The following is a 14,898-nucleotide window of genomic DNA, read 5'->3' as shown; positions in this document are numbered from 1 at the left end:
CACATGACTGGGGTTAGACTAACAAATAGTCTCTGAAATGAACATATTTTACTGAAAAAAGTTCATAGTAAAAAAGAATATAATATAATGAAAAGGAGCCCTGAGACTTTCTTCATTTTCAGAGACCCTGAAGCTGAGGAAATCTAGACTTGCCACATTTTCTAGACTTGCTCGGGCTTTCTTGGATATATTTACTTCAGGGTCTGTACGACAGACTAGACGGGGGTATTGCCATCACTGACTATATGTAGTTTCTGCATGCATCAAACTATTGGCTGCAGTTGTGTTTAATTGCCTGATAAATGAGAGGTTTTGTTGACCTGGGTGTAGTGTATAAATGACATGTATAAAAGTTACTTTTGGAATTGTGGAATCTTTTGTTGCACTATATTTGTAGTAATTCTAGTTTCTGCATTCCTTAGAGCATTCCACCCGATTTATAGAAAACAGTAGCATATTCACCAGCATATTACACACAGACCAGCATATTACACACAGATGTTTAGTATTTTGATGATGTACATGCTTATTATTATTAAACCATAGCTTGAGCAGTAGGAAACATACATTGTTCAAACATTGATAAAACTATTTCTAACAATAGTCAGTTAGCAATTAAACAACCCTTTAGAACTGTTGGGTTGTGTGTAAAATGTGACATAGAGATAAGTAAAATATGTATATTTTCAGTTTTATACAAGGGAGCTTATAAAGATTACTCACAGATAGGTCTAGAAGTTGGTCAGGTGGCACTTACATGGTTACATTAAATAGACTATGTATCTTAGTTTTATAAATATCTAATAATAGTTTGTCTTGATGCATAACAAGCATTTTCAGTTGAATTTCTTTCCAAGTTGGTATGATGATGTTATGATGAAAATACTGATGTGATATGTTCACACATCTATTTCCAAGTATTCATGATGAATAATAACTGAAAGAGTGTTTGTGTTGTTAGTGCTAATAGTGATACAGTTGTCCAGTTAACGTCCATTATGTTTGGTCTGTTATATCTCAATACATCAGTTAAGCTTACATTATATTTTTGTACTTTCTGCATACTATAATGTTGAAATGTACTTATCATAGAAGAATTGTGTTTGGTGTTCGATGTGTTTGTTGCAAATGGTACAACTGGAGGGATTATAAGGAAGTTATACTGTACAGAATAGAGTCCTGTACAACTGGAGGGATTATAAGGAAGTTATACTGTACAGAATAGAGTCCTGTACAACTGAAGGGATTATAAGGAAGTTCTACTGTACAGAATAGAGTCCTGTACAACTGGAGGGATTATAAGGAAGTTATACTGTACAGAATAGAGTCCTGTACAACTGGAGGGATTATGAGGAAGTTATACTGTACAGAATAGAGTCCTGTACAACTGGAGGGATTATAAGGAAGTTATACTGTACAGAATAGAGTCCTGTACAACTGGAGGGATTATAAGGAAGTTATACTGTACAGAATAGAGTCCTGCAGGTCAGTATTTAATGAGGAAAAATTCTCGGACTTGAGCTGGGCAAGTCGAACAGTTTCTTTTTAATAAACTGGATGTAACATTCTATTCCAATATATGCATGGTTGAGGCTATGAAAATATACATACACATTGTTCATTTTAAAATACCAGTAGTTATTTTTTCATAGGCAACAGAAACAATGCATGTTTCTTTTTCTACAGGCTGGAACTGGCTCTGAAATACCTGCATGTTTTGACCCTGTTATTCTCTCCATGTAGAACACTTGGAGTGAGTGTTGTTTTGGCTCAAGACATTGACTGTTTTGTTTGTGAAGTATAAACTGTGATATACTATCTCCAGCACTTTGTCAATAAACTGTGACTTGCTGCTTGTGTGTCCATGTCATTTGTGATACTGTGGTAAGCTCCACTATGAGGGTAAGGTTGTGAGGCTATGGATATGCTGAGACATTCTGAACAACCAGATGATGTGGAGGCTCATGATCTAGCGAAGAAAAATCATTTTAGCTCATATGGACAGTTCCTGCTGTGGATACAGGCACATCACACACTTTCAACCCCTAGACTTCCTCTAGTACAGCGCTTGTCGTAAGAGCGACTAACAGGATCGGGTGGTCAGGCTCGCTGATTTGGTTGACACTTGTCATCGGTTCCCAATTGCGCAGATCGATGCTCATGGTGTTGATCACTTGATTGTCTGGTCCAGACTCGATTATTTACAGACCACCGCCATATAGCTGGAATATTGCTGAGTGCGGCATAAAACTAAACTCGCTCACTCCTCTAGTACAGTATAGTTAGTAGCTGAGCTGGTGTGAATCAGGAAGGTGATGAGTTGTGTGAAAGTACAGCATATATTTGGATTGGTGACTTGGAATAACAGTGCATCCAACATCCACCAACTGCTTGTTAAGGTCGCAAACCACTGTGATATTGCTGAAACTCCCCACACTTACATCCAACCAGATCTGCCTAGCTGGCCACAGAACACCAACATGGATCAAGTGAGTACATCATGAGAAAAACATTCGCAGACGTTTAGGCATGCATGAATTCAAGGTACATCGCGTATATTTCAATTCCATTGGGAATAGTAACTTTGCCTGACCAGGGTCACAATTCCATACTTCAATGTGAGTCCCAACAAACAGAACAGCATAGATACATAGGCCTGCTTACGAAAATGAACGAAAGGAAATAATTTGGCAATTTTAATCTGTGTTCATAAAATATTGATACTTATAAAATATTTAAAACACCCCATGCCCCTTTCATCCTTACACTGACACTAAACAGACGTTCGTTATCACCTGAATGTGCACAAATAATTTCACCTTTCTTACTCAATATAAGTTTTGAATTTTGTGAGCACAAATGTGAATAAAAGATTGATGACCATGATAACCGAAAGTAGCCTGTTGTCTACTCATCAATATTTACAGTTCTTCACTTAGTGATTGAATACAGCATGAAAACCGGATTATTTTTGAGAAAAATAATTTTATGTACAAAATAAAAACTTTGTTGAATACCTGAACATAAAGATAGAACCCAGTATGGATAATAACATGAAAGTAAATAACAACAGCTAAATCACCTGGAGCACTGGTTAGGTGTTTGATCTATTACATTACACATATAGGAACATACATTCTTCCCAAAGTGTTCAACTCATGGTGGGTTTTGAAGGTATAATGTCCGAATCACTTTATGGTTGTATTTTGCCCAGATTCCCACACATACAAACGAAATAGTGGAACGTCCAGGGACGAGCATATTGTAGACGACGTGGTAGGTATAATTTACACACGTGTGTGTGAAAGTGAATATACATGTACAGTGTGTACATACATGTGTATATAGGAGATGGTCAATATTCGTCGTAACGCCTGTCATTAATTTTGTCAAAAGTAACTGGGGATGTAACAGTGCTGTGAAACACTAATAACAAACAACAGAATACCCCTTCCCCCCAAGATATAAAAAACAACAAAGCAAACCAACGACAAAAACAACCCTAAAAAACAAAGCAATGTCAGCACTGACACTAAAGTAACTAGCCTTCAATAAGAAAAGTCTCAGTTCTATGATTACTCTCCGGCACCATGTAGTCATAACTTGACGACGAATTGAGACGAAAATAAAGAACATATTTAAATCGATTTTATTCTAAAATGGTTCATTGCTAAATATGACAGATGCACAGACATCTCAAAGGTACATGATTGCAAACATTTATCTATGAAGCTGTACAACTGATTGATGTATAATATTTACAAATCACATGATAATACATTACTGTGTGAGAGTCAAATGCCCATAAACACAATGAATTGTTCTTTGTAAGGACGCTAGTTGGATTTCATATTATCCCATGCACTTTGTGGAACGGCCGCTGTTTTGTCGTTTTGTCCACAAGAAATTTATTCATTGTTTAAATAAACAAATAAATCAATCACGAAATAAAACACATTATTTATATGGAATGTTGTAATTTGCTTTGTACTTACCCCACAACTCACATACTGTCACCCGTCATCCCACCCCCATCCCCCGTCTTCCCACACGGTCACCCGTCTTCCCACACCCCATCATCCCAGTCATCCCCAGCCCCGTCACCCGTCTTCCCACCCCCATCCCACACACCCGTCATCCCATACCCATCACCCGTCTTTTCCACACCCCATCCCCCGTCACCCATCATCCCATACCCCATCTCCTGTCTTCCCACCCCGTCACCCGTCTTCCCAAACCCCGTCCCTGTCACCCGTCTTCCCACACACATCCCATCCCCGTCATCCCACCCCCGTCACCCATCATCGCCATCCCCACCCATACTACGTCTTCCCACACCCTATCCCCTGTCATCCCATTCCCCGTCACCTGTCTTTCCACGCCAAATTCCCCCACACCCGTCAACCCCACCCCCGTCACCTGTCTTCCCACATCCCCCGTCACCTGTCTTCCCACACGCCGTCACCTGTCAGCCCACCCCCATCCGTCACCCGTCATCCCATCCCCGTCACCCGTCTTTCCACACCCCATCACCAGTCATCCCACCCCATCCCCGTCTTCCCTACCCACCAGTCTTTCCACCCCCAATTCCCTGTCACCCGTTTTCCCCACCTCATCCCCTTTGACCCGTCATCCACACCCTGTCACCCATCTTCCACACCCATCCCCCATCACCCGTCATCCCACCCCATCCCCTGTCTTCCCACCCCCATCACCCGTCTTCCACAACCCATTCCCCGTCACCCGTCACACCCACACCCCATCACCCGTCATCCCACACCCATCCCCTCGTCTTCCCATCCCATCCCCGTCACCCGTCATCCCACCCCTGTCACCCGTCATCCCACACCCTTTCCCGTCACCCGTCTTCCCACACCCCATCCCCTGTTACCCGTCATCCCATCCGTCACCCGTCTTCCCACACCCCATTCCCCGTCATCCCATCCCTGTTACCCGTCTTCCCACACCCCATCCCCGTCACCCCACACCCGTCTTTCCACAACCGATCCCCTTCACCCGGTTTCCCACACCATTCACCCGTCTTCTCATACCCCCATACCCCTCACCCGTCACCCCATCCCCCCTCACCCGTCTCCCATACCACTCACCTGTCTTCTCACACCCCATCCCATCCCCCGTCATCACACCCCCGTCACCTGTCTTCCCACACCACTCACCCGTCTTCCCACACCCCATCCCCGTCACCCAACCCACCCGCTCCGTAACTCCCACCTCCTTCACCCATCATCCCACACCCCGTCACCAACCACCCCATCGCCAGACATCCTATCGCCTGTCATCCCACCCCCACCCCCGGTCATCCTATACTCATTCTGGCAACCTACTCATTTGCCCCGATCATTATGCCAGGAGATTCACATCCCGAAAAGGGGGAACCCAAAACAAATTACAACAGAAACACATTGTTTTGTTTCTAACTCAGTCAAAATTAAGGTTTAATTATTAACATAGCTATATGTTAAACGAAATAACCCAAGAACAGTAACAGAGATGCATGTCTACTGAACTGGGAACGCCATGTTGATGTCTCTGTTTGGCTAAAGGAGCCGGTAGCGCCATGGCTGTTTCTTCTCGCTCAGTAACTGAAACAATTGTGAGAATGGAGCACTACTATTCCTTGTAAACAGACAACTAAATAGACGAAAACATTCATCGCATTGCACCTCACTATTACATTTATTAAAAGTCATATAAGATCCCAGCACACTCCAGGATATATGTACTCATGTACAACCTCTATCTGGACTGACTGACTGACTGAGTTTGGTTTTACACCGTTTTTAGCAATATTCAAGCAACATCACGGCGGGGGACACCAGAAATGGGCTTCACACAGTGTACCCATGTGGGGATTCGAACCCGGGTCTTCGGCATGACGAGACCAACGCTTTAACCACTACCGCCCCACCTCTATCTGGAAGTTGTGGCACCTACCATGTGTAGAACTAAGGCATTGCCTCAATAAATGTTAGTAGACTTAAACAATGTGTTGGTCATGGTGAATAGGAACTGCTAGTTCTACCAGCAGAGACCATACAACATATATAGTCTCTGCTACCAGTAAGCGCTTTAATCAATCAGAATCTTACTCACCTGCGAAGCACCGATTTTCCAGTTGAGCATTTTCGATCCATTTCGTTGCTACATCCTGAGCAACATTACACGTCATCTGGCTTTAGCTGTGGATGAAGGACTCGCAGTTCCTTCTGGCGTCCATCACCAGACCCTCACAGTTGGTCTTCAGTTAGCGGTTCCAGCGCTCCTCACAGCGTCTGATGACTCCAGTCTCCGGGTCCAGAACTACCCATTTTCAGTGGTAGTTGACAGAGCAATCCAAGACAGTGTGGGGAGCCCAGTACCCAGACTTCGAAGGGTAATACCTGGCGTTGATGGCGTTCACTGACCCCCAGGAACCCAGACAGGCTTCAGGACCCGCCACAGCCAACACCTCTCCTGGCTGGCACGGGTAGTGAGTGCGGATGTCAGCTCGGCATATGCGGGAGATGAACTGGGAATGTTTAAAACCCCATCCGCCATGCATGATGACGCTGATGAGCTTCAGGCTCCTGCAACACATTCACTCAAATATAATCCAGTCAGAATTTAGCTTGTACAAATGAATGTGTCGGTACAATCAGCTCCGTATGGGCTTGCACAGCTGAACACTGGTTCCTGATTTGGACTGGTTAATGTTATCTATCATGTGAGATCAAGTCAAGCTACCGATTATATTTCACATTTTATACTGACAGTGTGTTAACACAAGCCTTGGGGATATCCATGACATGGTATCTCTCTAAGACAAGAGTGCATTACAGGGTGTCGGGAAAGTAATCGACACGATTGACCTGCAACGTTTGTGTATGTTTTCAACAACGTGTGAAATCCTGGAAAAAAATATTCTTAAGCAACCCAGGCTTGTCGTAAAAGGTGCAGTCGGATGGTAAGGCTCGCTGACCTACATCGATTGTGCAGAGAGATGCTCATGACGTCAATTTTTGGATCATCTGGTCTATACTCGATTATTTAGAGAATAACCAACGAGGTACGAGTGAATACGGGAAATATGCCCGAGTTGAAATAATGTTCACAGTGCCGAGCCTTGGCGAGCTGGTTATTTTATTTATTACCCATAACAAACAAACGAATGTTTCGAACAGTCAGTATTCCCAAGCTGCATGGACAAAATGTGTTTAAATGTCGGAACAAACGGGTTCAAAAAACACAATAAGAAAATTTTTGTACGACATGCAGTTGAGGAGCGGAGTTGACATTGTATGCCCAACTGATCAAATAACGAATCGCATGTACTTGAGTGGTTCATGGTGATGACTCACTGTTGCTTGGAGGGTTCACGCGTTCACGAGTTTCATGCGTTGTGACCAGCCACGGCCATTTGAAAGTGGCCGATATGGGCAGATAACTCCTCGCCTTTCACACGTTCTGTTGTGTCTCCGACGGCAATCAGTATCTGCAGGACGCTCCATGAACCTAATATAGGGATCGAACCCGAAACTCCGATTTTAACCAAACTACCGGCACTCATCGTTGCCCTTATGCCACTGAGGAAGCCCGTGGAGTTGAAACACGACCTGTACTGTCTGTCCTGGCATCCCATGGAAATAAATACTGACAAAATAGCGAGAGCGAGTTGAAAGCAGCTCTGTAACCATCAAAAGTTTGCAAGCTTCGCTGCGCTACGCTGCCTGCTTTCCCGTGCAACGGACTGCTGTGTGAGCGCTTCATTCAATATGGCGTCGTCCGGTGTAACACATCACCGATACTAGCCACACTTTTGGCACACGAAGCTGTAGAAGATATTCCATGCAATGATTTTGAATTGTATGCGCAACATTAAAAACTTGTCCCTATTGGTCACAGAAGAGCAGACAAGTTTTCTCTGTTACCTTGCAGAATGACATGCCGTGACGCCATTTTGAATGTCTCTCGCTTAGGCAGGAAGCACCTCTCTCAGTCGCTGCACGCCGAAGCGCTGCGATGCATGCAGCGAGGCGTTGTTCAGCCAATAGAAGCGCAGCGCTGCACAGCGTATCGGCTAAACAACGCGCCCCAGGCAGATGGACAACAATAGCGTCACGTGATACGCAGATCCCACCTCATCTTGTGACGTCATGATACTTTGCAACTGTGACGTCATAGTAACTTGTCTATTTCAAGTTGTGACCTTTCAGTGACATCGACAGCAGCTCCCTATTCAATAATTGGAAGTGTTGATGGCTAATAACGATGAAACGGAATATTTTGTTTGATTCTTATGTACCCCATGGATGCCAGAGGGACATATATGTCCTCTTCAAACTTCACTTTGAATAAAATTCAAAATGTAATCGGGAATTTTTCTGTTTCTTGAAAATGTCTGTGACTAATTTTCAGCTTGACATGTACATGTGTAAAACAAAGCATGATCTTACCCATATACTTTGAAGGAATACAATATATGTTTGCAAAATGACCTTTGAAAACCATTATTGGCATGAGTTTATATATTCGTGATCGTTGATATATGTTGTTTGTTTGTTTGTTTTTCAAATCACCAATGGTCATTCTGAAACGTCGTAGATAAACCTAGAATCGGTTGGGATGTTTTGGAAAACACACGAACACGAACGTTGCTCAATGTGAAGGCCTCTCACCTATATTCTAAACAGTCTCACTATCACAAGTGTTCGGTCCGACTTGGCCCGGGCTGTCAAAAACAAAGTAAACGTCGTGGGTGTTTCAGGAAACGTATTTACATTGGTAGAAGGGCTTATATCTACCTAACTACCACTTTGTAATGTTACAGTCTGCTGCGAGGATGACATAACCTGATGTGTACGTCATCTTGGTGTGACGTCATACGGCGGACCTGCAACGGTGCCCGTCTGTTGCATACAGGTCCGCAGACAATGTATTGTCTGTAAACTACAGCACTGGGCTCGTGCAACTGCTGCAACAGATTGTCCAGCATAAGTCCAAACATCACACGTTCACATTGATGGTTTGCGGCATACTCGCTTTTTTTAAAATTACAACTGCAGATTTGATTCGTTTTCCCCAATTTAGCAATACCTGTGTGCTTGCATTGCAAGGCACATGCAATCACAAACTGCCTGACGTGATTGTTGAGTTTCACATTTTTTCCGTGCTTCATGACCAAATTTTTTTTCACGTCGGTCGCCAAGACCGTGTTCAACAGCCAATATGGCATTGGAACTGTGTATGGCACAACACGAACCAACTAATATGGGTGTCATGTTTACAATTTTGTTTAGTATACTTAATATTGAAGTTTAAGTCTGCAAGTTTCACATGTATTATGTTCCAGGATACTTAAAATAACAGACAGAGTCTCTGCTGACGAGCAAAGGGGGGATTTTATCGTTGTAATGTATGTTTTTTGTTTGTTTAGGTTTTTGGTTTTTGGGGGGTTTCTTGGGTTTTTTTTGTTTGTTTGTTTTTGTTTTATTTTTTGGGTGTGTGTTATAAATTGACTTGAATAAAATTAGCCTAACAATGTGAAAAGTATAATAAACGTTACTCACGCGCAACAGCTACGCAAGTCGAGTATAAAGTGCACACATATGTAATTTTCAACATTAAATACAAGAAACACCAACAGGGCCATACAGACAAAAATGTGAATGAACACATTTTATTGGCTGCAAAGATTGATGACATCAAAAAGGGGTTGACAAGAACGGATCTGGTGTTGATGGGTAATGACTCAGTGTAGGAAATAAGGCCCGTCCGACCGTCTGGTAAAAATTTTAGATGTTCCATACATCTGAGTAGATTTACCATATCTTGGTGTCTGGTCTGGTAAAATTCCATTTGGGCTGGTAACATTTTGAAGTTGCCAGCCCTGATGTCTGGCTGTGTTTCTTGCTAATTTCATACACTAGTAATGTGCCGATCTTGTCATGGGGTGGTGACCCTAGGACGACCGCTCCGATGAAGGTCGTCTGTGTTGCGTTGTATCGATGCTGGAGACGGTAAATCGTGGTTATGTTTACGTTGAAATAATGGGCAACATCTTGGACAGACTCTCCAGCTTCCAAACGTCCGATGGCATGATTTCTCCATTAAGCTTCACTATATGCCAAAGCCTCATATCAATTTAGGGTTCCGAGTTTGTTTCCAATTTGGATTAAAAAAACAACAACTTTCGTGTGAGTATATATATAGTTTACATGCACCTTAAATTGGCATTCCGAGTTTGTTTCCCATTTGGATAAAAAAAACTTGCGTTTCTTATGCGTGTGAGTATATATATACTCCTGAGTCGAATCAGTTCAAGCCTGTACAGACTGGAGTGTAAACATATGATGCATGGCCATTGATGCTTATAAGACTCCGGCTAATACTGACATGAACTATAACTCTTTGCATAAAAAAGGACCAAAAAACAAATTTCAAAATTGAAATATCAGCACCCGCCTACCAACGAAACATTTTATGCCATCCGGCTTACAGCACTGTGGCATCTCGAATAGGGTTCGCCATCCTGGGCACTGAAGAGGATTGACACTCTCATTGAATAACATTCATTCTGTTGTAATTGTTATAATTTTCGAAATCAGTAAACTATCTGTGAAACAAATTTATTGTATTTTTTCACATACATTCACACGGTAGTATTCTTTCATATCTTTCTTGTATATTTCGTTCTTATCATTCTTGAAGTATCATTATTATTATTAATATGGGAACATAAATAAACTAGTATTAAATGACCTACATTTTCTGTTCAAAATCATGTTCCTGGGGTATTAAAGGAAAGGAAAAAGAAGTTCGGGCGTTCATTTTGTTCGTTTCAGTTAATAGTCTATTTTTATAACACCTGTCATGTGACAAGCTATGCCCAGTCAAAATGGCGGCAGCTTCTGTCGGCGACAGACATACTATTGACACTCTTGCAGCAAAAATGAGCAGCCCAGAATGTTTGAATGATTTTGCTTCATGTCGATCAGTCCTGTCTAAAGTAAGAATATAATCTACATCACTGATGTAATATTTGGCTTGAGGAATTCTGAAATAACCGCTAGATAGTTCAATTCATCGTGCTGCTGTTGCTGCCAAATCGAAGCAAATCTACAAAATGCTCACCTACTGATCGCTAATACATAGATACGATTCACGTCTTCATTAAAACATTATTTAAAAGATGACACATGACGATTTTGCACCGCTTTCATAAGTTCAAGACGAACATTCTGAACGCATGAATCGTAGCCTTGTGGAAAACACAGCTTTACATCTCGAGCACTTTGATGAGACGTTCTGTACGATCCGTCTTTAGTTTTCTTGTTGATCCTGCTTTCAAAAAATGAATGATCGATAGTGCATTCCTTTTGTGGAGTTACCCCATTTTGGGACAACAACGTTGTTATTATATTATTAACAACCCAGCAGAAGTACATGATCTGTTTTCAATTTTTGAATATGTATCCACAAATTTAATTAACGGTTATGTTAAAAAACAGTTACAGTAAATTCATTTCTTAATAAAAAAATGAATACTGTGATTGCCAGATAATACTCTGATGATGTTTCTTGTGGATGAGTTGATAATTCTTTATGGCAGCCATCTGTCGAAATTGAGAAACTGTAGATAATACAAGATACCATGATGAACCAAGTGTTCCATCATCAAGATTGATAATACTGTGCAGTGGGTGTCAGTAAGTTCAGCCGCTGTATCATGACTGTAGCTGGAGTGGTCATTGGAATATGCGGTGTAGTGAGGTAGCCCAGTGGTTAAAGCGCTCACTCGTCACTCCGATGGCCTGGGTTCGATTCCCCGCATGGGTACAATGTGTGAAGCCCATTTCTGGTGCCCCCCACTGTGATGTTGCTGGAATATTGCTAATAGCGGCGTAAAACCATATTCACTCACTCACTTACTCATTAATTGTAATATGCAGGCTACTAGGGCTGCTCAATGTAACCGGTTTACTGGTATTTACCAGTTCAGACACGAAAACGATATGTATTGCGATATGCTGATAAAAAACTGGTATTTTGACATGTATTCGGAAAACTTCGTAACACTCAGAAATCGTGGTATATTTCCGTTTTTTTTATTGTTCCTTTCCCTGTTTCATGTGTGCCAAACATTATTTACATTTTGATTTTGTCATGATTAAACGTTTCTATTAAAGCCTAATCAAGCATAGTGATTTTGTTGTGGTTTTGCTTTATAAATCAAGCATTAACTCCATTCTAAGTAGTTTGTTGTTTTATAAAACTACTTGCAATATATTGCAATACATATGGCAATATGTGCTTTCGCATCGCAGTATATCGCAATATGAAAATTCTCTGCAATACTCACCCCTACAGGCTACTTTAGAAATGTACTGTGGCTGTTATCAAACTACAGAAATGTAGTCTTAGTATAAGCCAACAGTTTATACTATCTTTTATGCTACTATTACCAGAGATCAAATATTGGTTGTTTAATCTTTTGTAGGTGATGACCCTAAGTGCCAACAATGCTAACCTGACACCATTGCTGCCCTCTGCAGTCAAGCTCCTGGCCCACTCCGACATGTGCATAAAGAAGATGGCTGGTCACATCCTCATTCAATATGGTGCCAATGACCCAGAAATGATACTCCTTGCCATAAATACTCTCCTCAAAGACTGCCAGGAAAGTAACCCAATGTTAAGAGGACTTGCTCTTAAAACTCTTTGTGCCCTAAAGCAGGAATCGGTTCTTGAATTTGCAGACAAGGCTATAAAGAGAGCTTTTTCAGACAAAAGCTCCTATGTAAGAAGGGCTGCTGTAATTGGAAGTGTCAAAGTGTTTCATTTCAATAGCAGTTACATCCGAGATAGCCATATCATTGATCAGTTGTATTCCATGATTCGAGATCCAGATCCCCTGGTGGTTGTCAACTGCATCTCTGCTCTAGAGGAAATACTTCATGATGAGGGAGGCATTGTTCTCAATAAGAATATAGCTCATTATTTGTTAAACAGAATGAAGGACTTCCCAGCATGGTCGCAAGCCAATATATTGATGGTCCTGAAAAAATACACACCTTCATCAGATGATGAAGTATTTGACATTATGAACGTTATTGATCCTTTCCTGAAACATAACAGCTGTACTGTAGTCTGCATCTGCCTGGAACTCTTTCTGCATATTGTACGTCCACTTCCTCGTCTGCAAAGTGAAGTATGTCGAAGAGGCAAAGAAGCTATAGTGAGTCAGCTTGGTTCTGGCAATATTGAGCTTATCTATTCTGTAGTAGATTTTTTGTCTTCTCTTTCTAAGACACTTCTTCAGGTGTTCAGTTCTGACTATCAGTCATTTTTCTGTCGCTACAAAGAACCTCAGTACCTGAAGATAAAGAAGATGAAATTTCTACCTGAGCTGCTTAACCAGAGCAATGAAAATGCAATTGTTGATGAGCTGAGCCTCCACTGCATAGATGGATGTAAGGAAGTGTCCAAATGTGCAGTGGATGCACTAGCCACCATTTCTAGGTCTCACCAGCATCTCAACCAAAGCTGTTTGGAAAAGTTCCAAGGTCTTCTTGAGAGCTCCTCCAGTCATGTGGTATCAAATGTTCTTCAGGTCCTTCAGACAATGTCTTTCAAAGACCAGGACAGAATCAAGGACATCATCTCGATCCTGGGCACTATCCACAAGACTGTTGAAGATGATTCTGGGACTATAGCTCTCCTACATCTGCTAGGAGAGTATGGGCAACACGTCGAGGATGTTCCCTACATTCTAGAAGACTTTGTGGACAGACTTGGGGAGATTGACAACCCTGACCTCAAGGAGCAGCTTCTCAACACAGTACTCAAAGTCTTCTTTTTTCGACCTGGAGAGACTCAGTCAATGTTAGGGTCACTGATAGAGGCATGTATCAGTGATTCCGATCGTGCTGTGAGGGACAGGGCAGAGTTTTACTATAGTCTGCTAGAGGCAGATGTGGAATATGCCAAGTCAGTGGTCTGTGGAGTAGATCCTGAGTAAAGACTCAGATGTGACATAACAACAACTTTAGTATAGGGGTGAAACAGTATACCGCGGTATTAGTACCGGTAGAACCACAGTACTTAGCCTTCAGTTTGGTACATCATAATGCAATAAAGAAAATTGGTATTTTCGGTTTTCATACTGTCAATTTCTTAACCTTTTTATACTTTTTCTAAAATGTCCAGAACTCGAATTGTTTTGTCAAAATCTATGCATTCTTTGCCATATGTCAATTTTATGATCTCATATACCGAAGCGAACCAAACTGAATGCCTTGTACCGCAATACGTACCATACAGTGGTAAGAGCGTACCGTTTCACCCCTACTTTAGTATATTCAGTATAGCTGAAACATGGTATATGTGTGGGATCATCAGTTGTGATAGTGTTTCAGTCTAGGTATGTGATAGCAACTGACTGATTATTTATGTTGTGTGACTGATTGAGAGTGCTTAACAGGGATGGAGGTTAACCAAAAAAATCTGCTTGGCTGAGTTATGTTAAATACCGCAATAACCTCCCATCAACAACCCTTTCCCAGGCCCCGACACACACTGTCACAAAATGTGTGAAATTCCACTAGCCCTTCTGGTTAACATCAGCATCAACTGATACAAGGTAGCTCTCATCTCAATCCTTGTTTTCTCCATGTGTAAATGTAAGCTGCTTCTTTATCAATCCTGTATGATTTAAGTAATTTGTGGAACCTTTCTGAAAATATAAGGTTACTTGTTATTAATTCTGGCCTTTAATAAAGTCTGTATATGATGCAGGTTTTGAAACACACACACACACACACACACACACACACACACACACACACACACACACACACACACACACACACACACACACACACACAAACACAAACCAAAAAG

The 14,898-nt window shown here is 41.7% G+C and overlaps 1 protein-coding gene across 1 annotated transcript; it reads left to right on the top strand.

Annotated features, from left to right (window-relative positions):
- The first annotated feature begins 10,889 nt into the window (after positions 1-10,889).
- On the top strand, positions 10,890-14,681 carry LOC124282670 (AP-4 complex subunit beta-1-like). Its single transcript, XM_046718694.1, has 2 exons — positions 10,890-11,005; positions 12,497-14,681. The coding sequence occupies exons 1-2, from the start codon at positions 10,895-10,897 to the stop codon at positions 14,015-14,017; spliced, it is 1,632 nt and encodes a 543-aa protein (XP_046574650.1). The 5' UTR covers positions 10,890-10,894; the 3' UTR covers positions 14,018-14,681.
- Positions 14,682-14,898: the final 217 nt, after the last annotated feature.

This window comes from Haliotis rubra, unplaced genomic scaffold (genome assembly GCF_003918875.1).
Source record: "Haliotis rubra isolate DU_JTF1 unplaced genomic scaffold, ASM391887v1 Scf300, whole genome shotgun sequence".
NCBI classification, from domain to species: domain Eukaryota; kingdom Metazoa; phylum Mollusca; class Gastropoda; order Lepetellida; family Haliotidae; genus Haliotis; species Haliotis rubra.
This window is presented reverse-complemented; position numbering and strand designations above follow the sequence as displayed.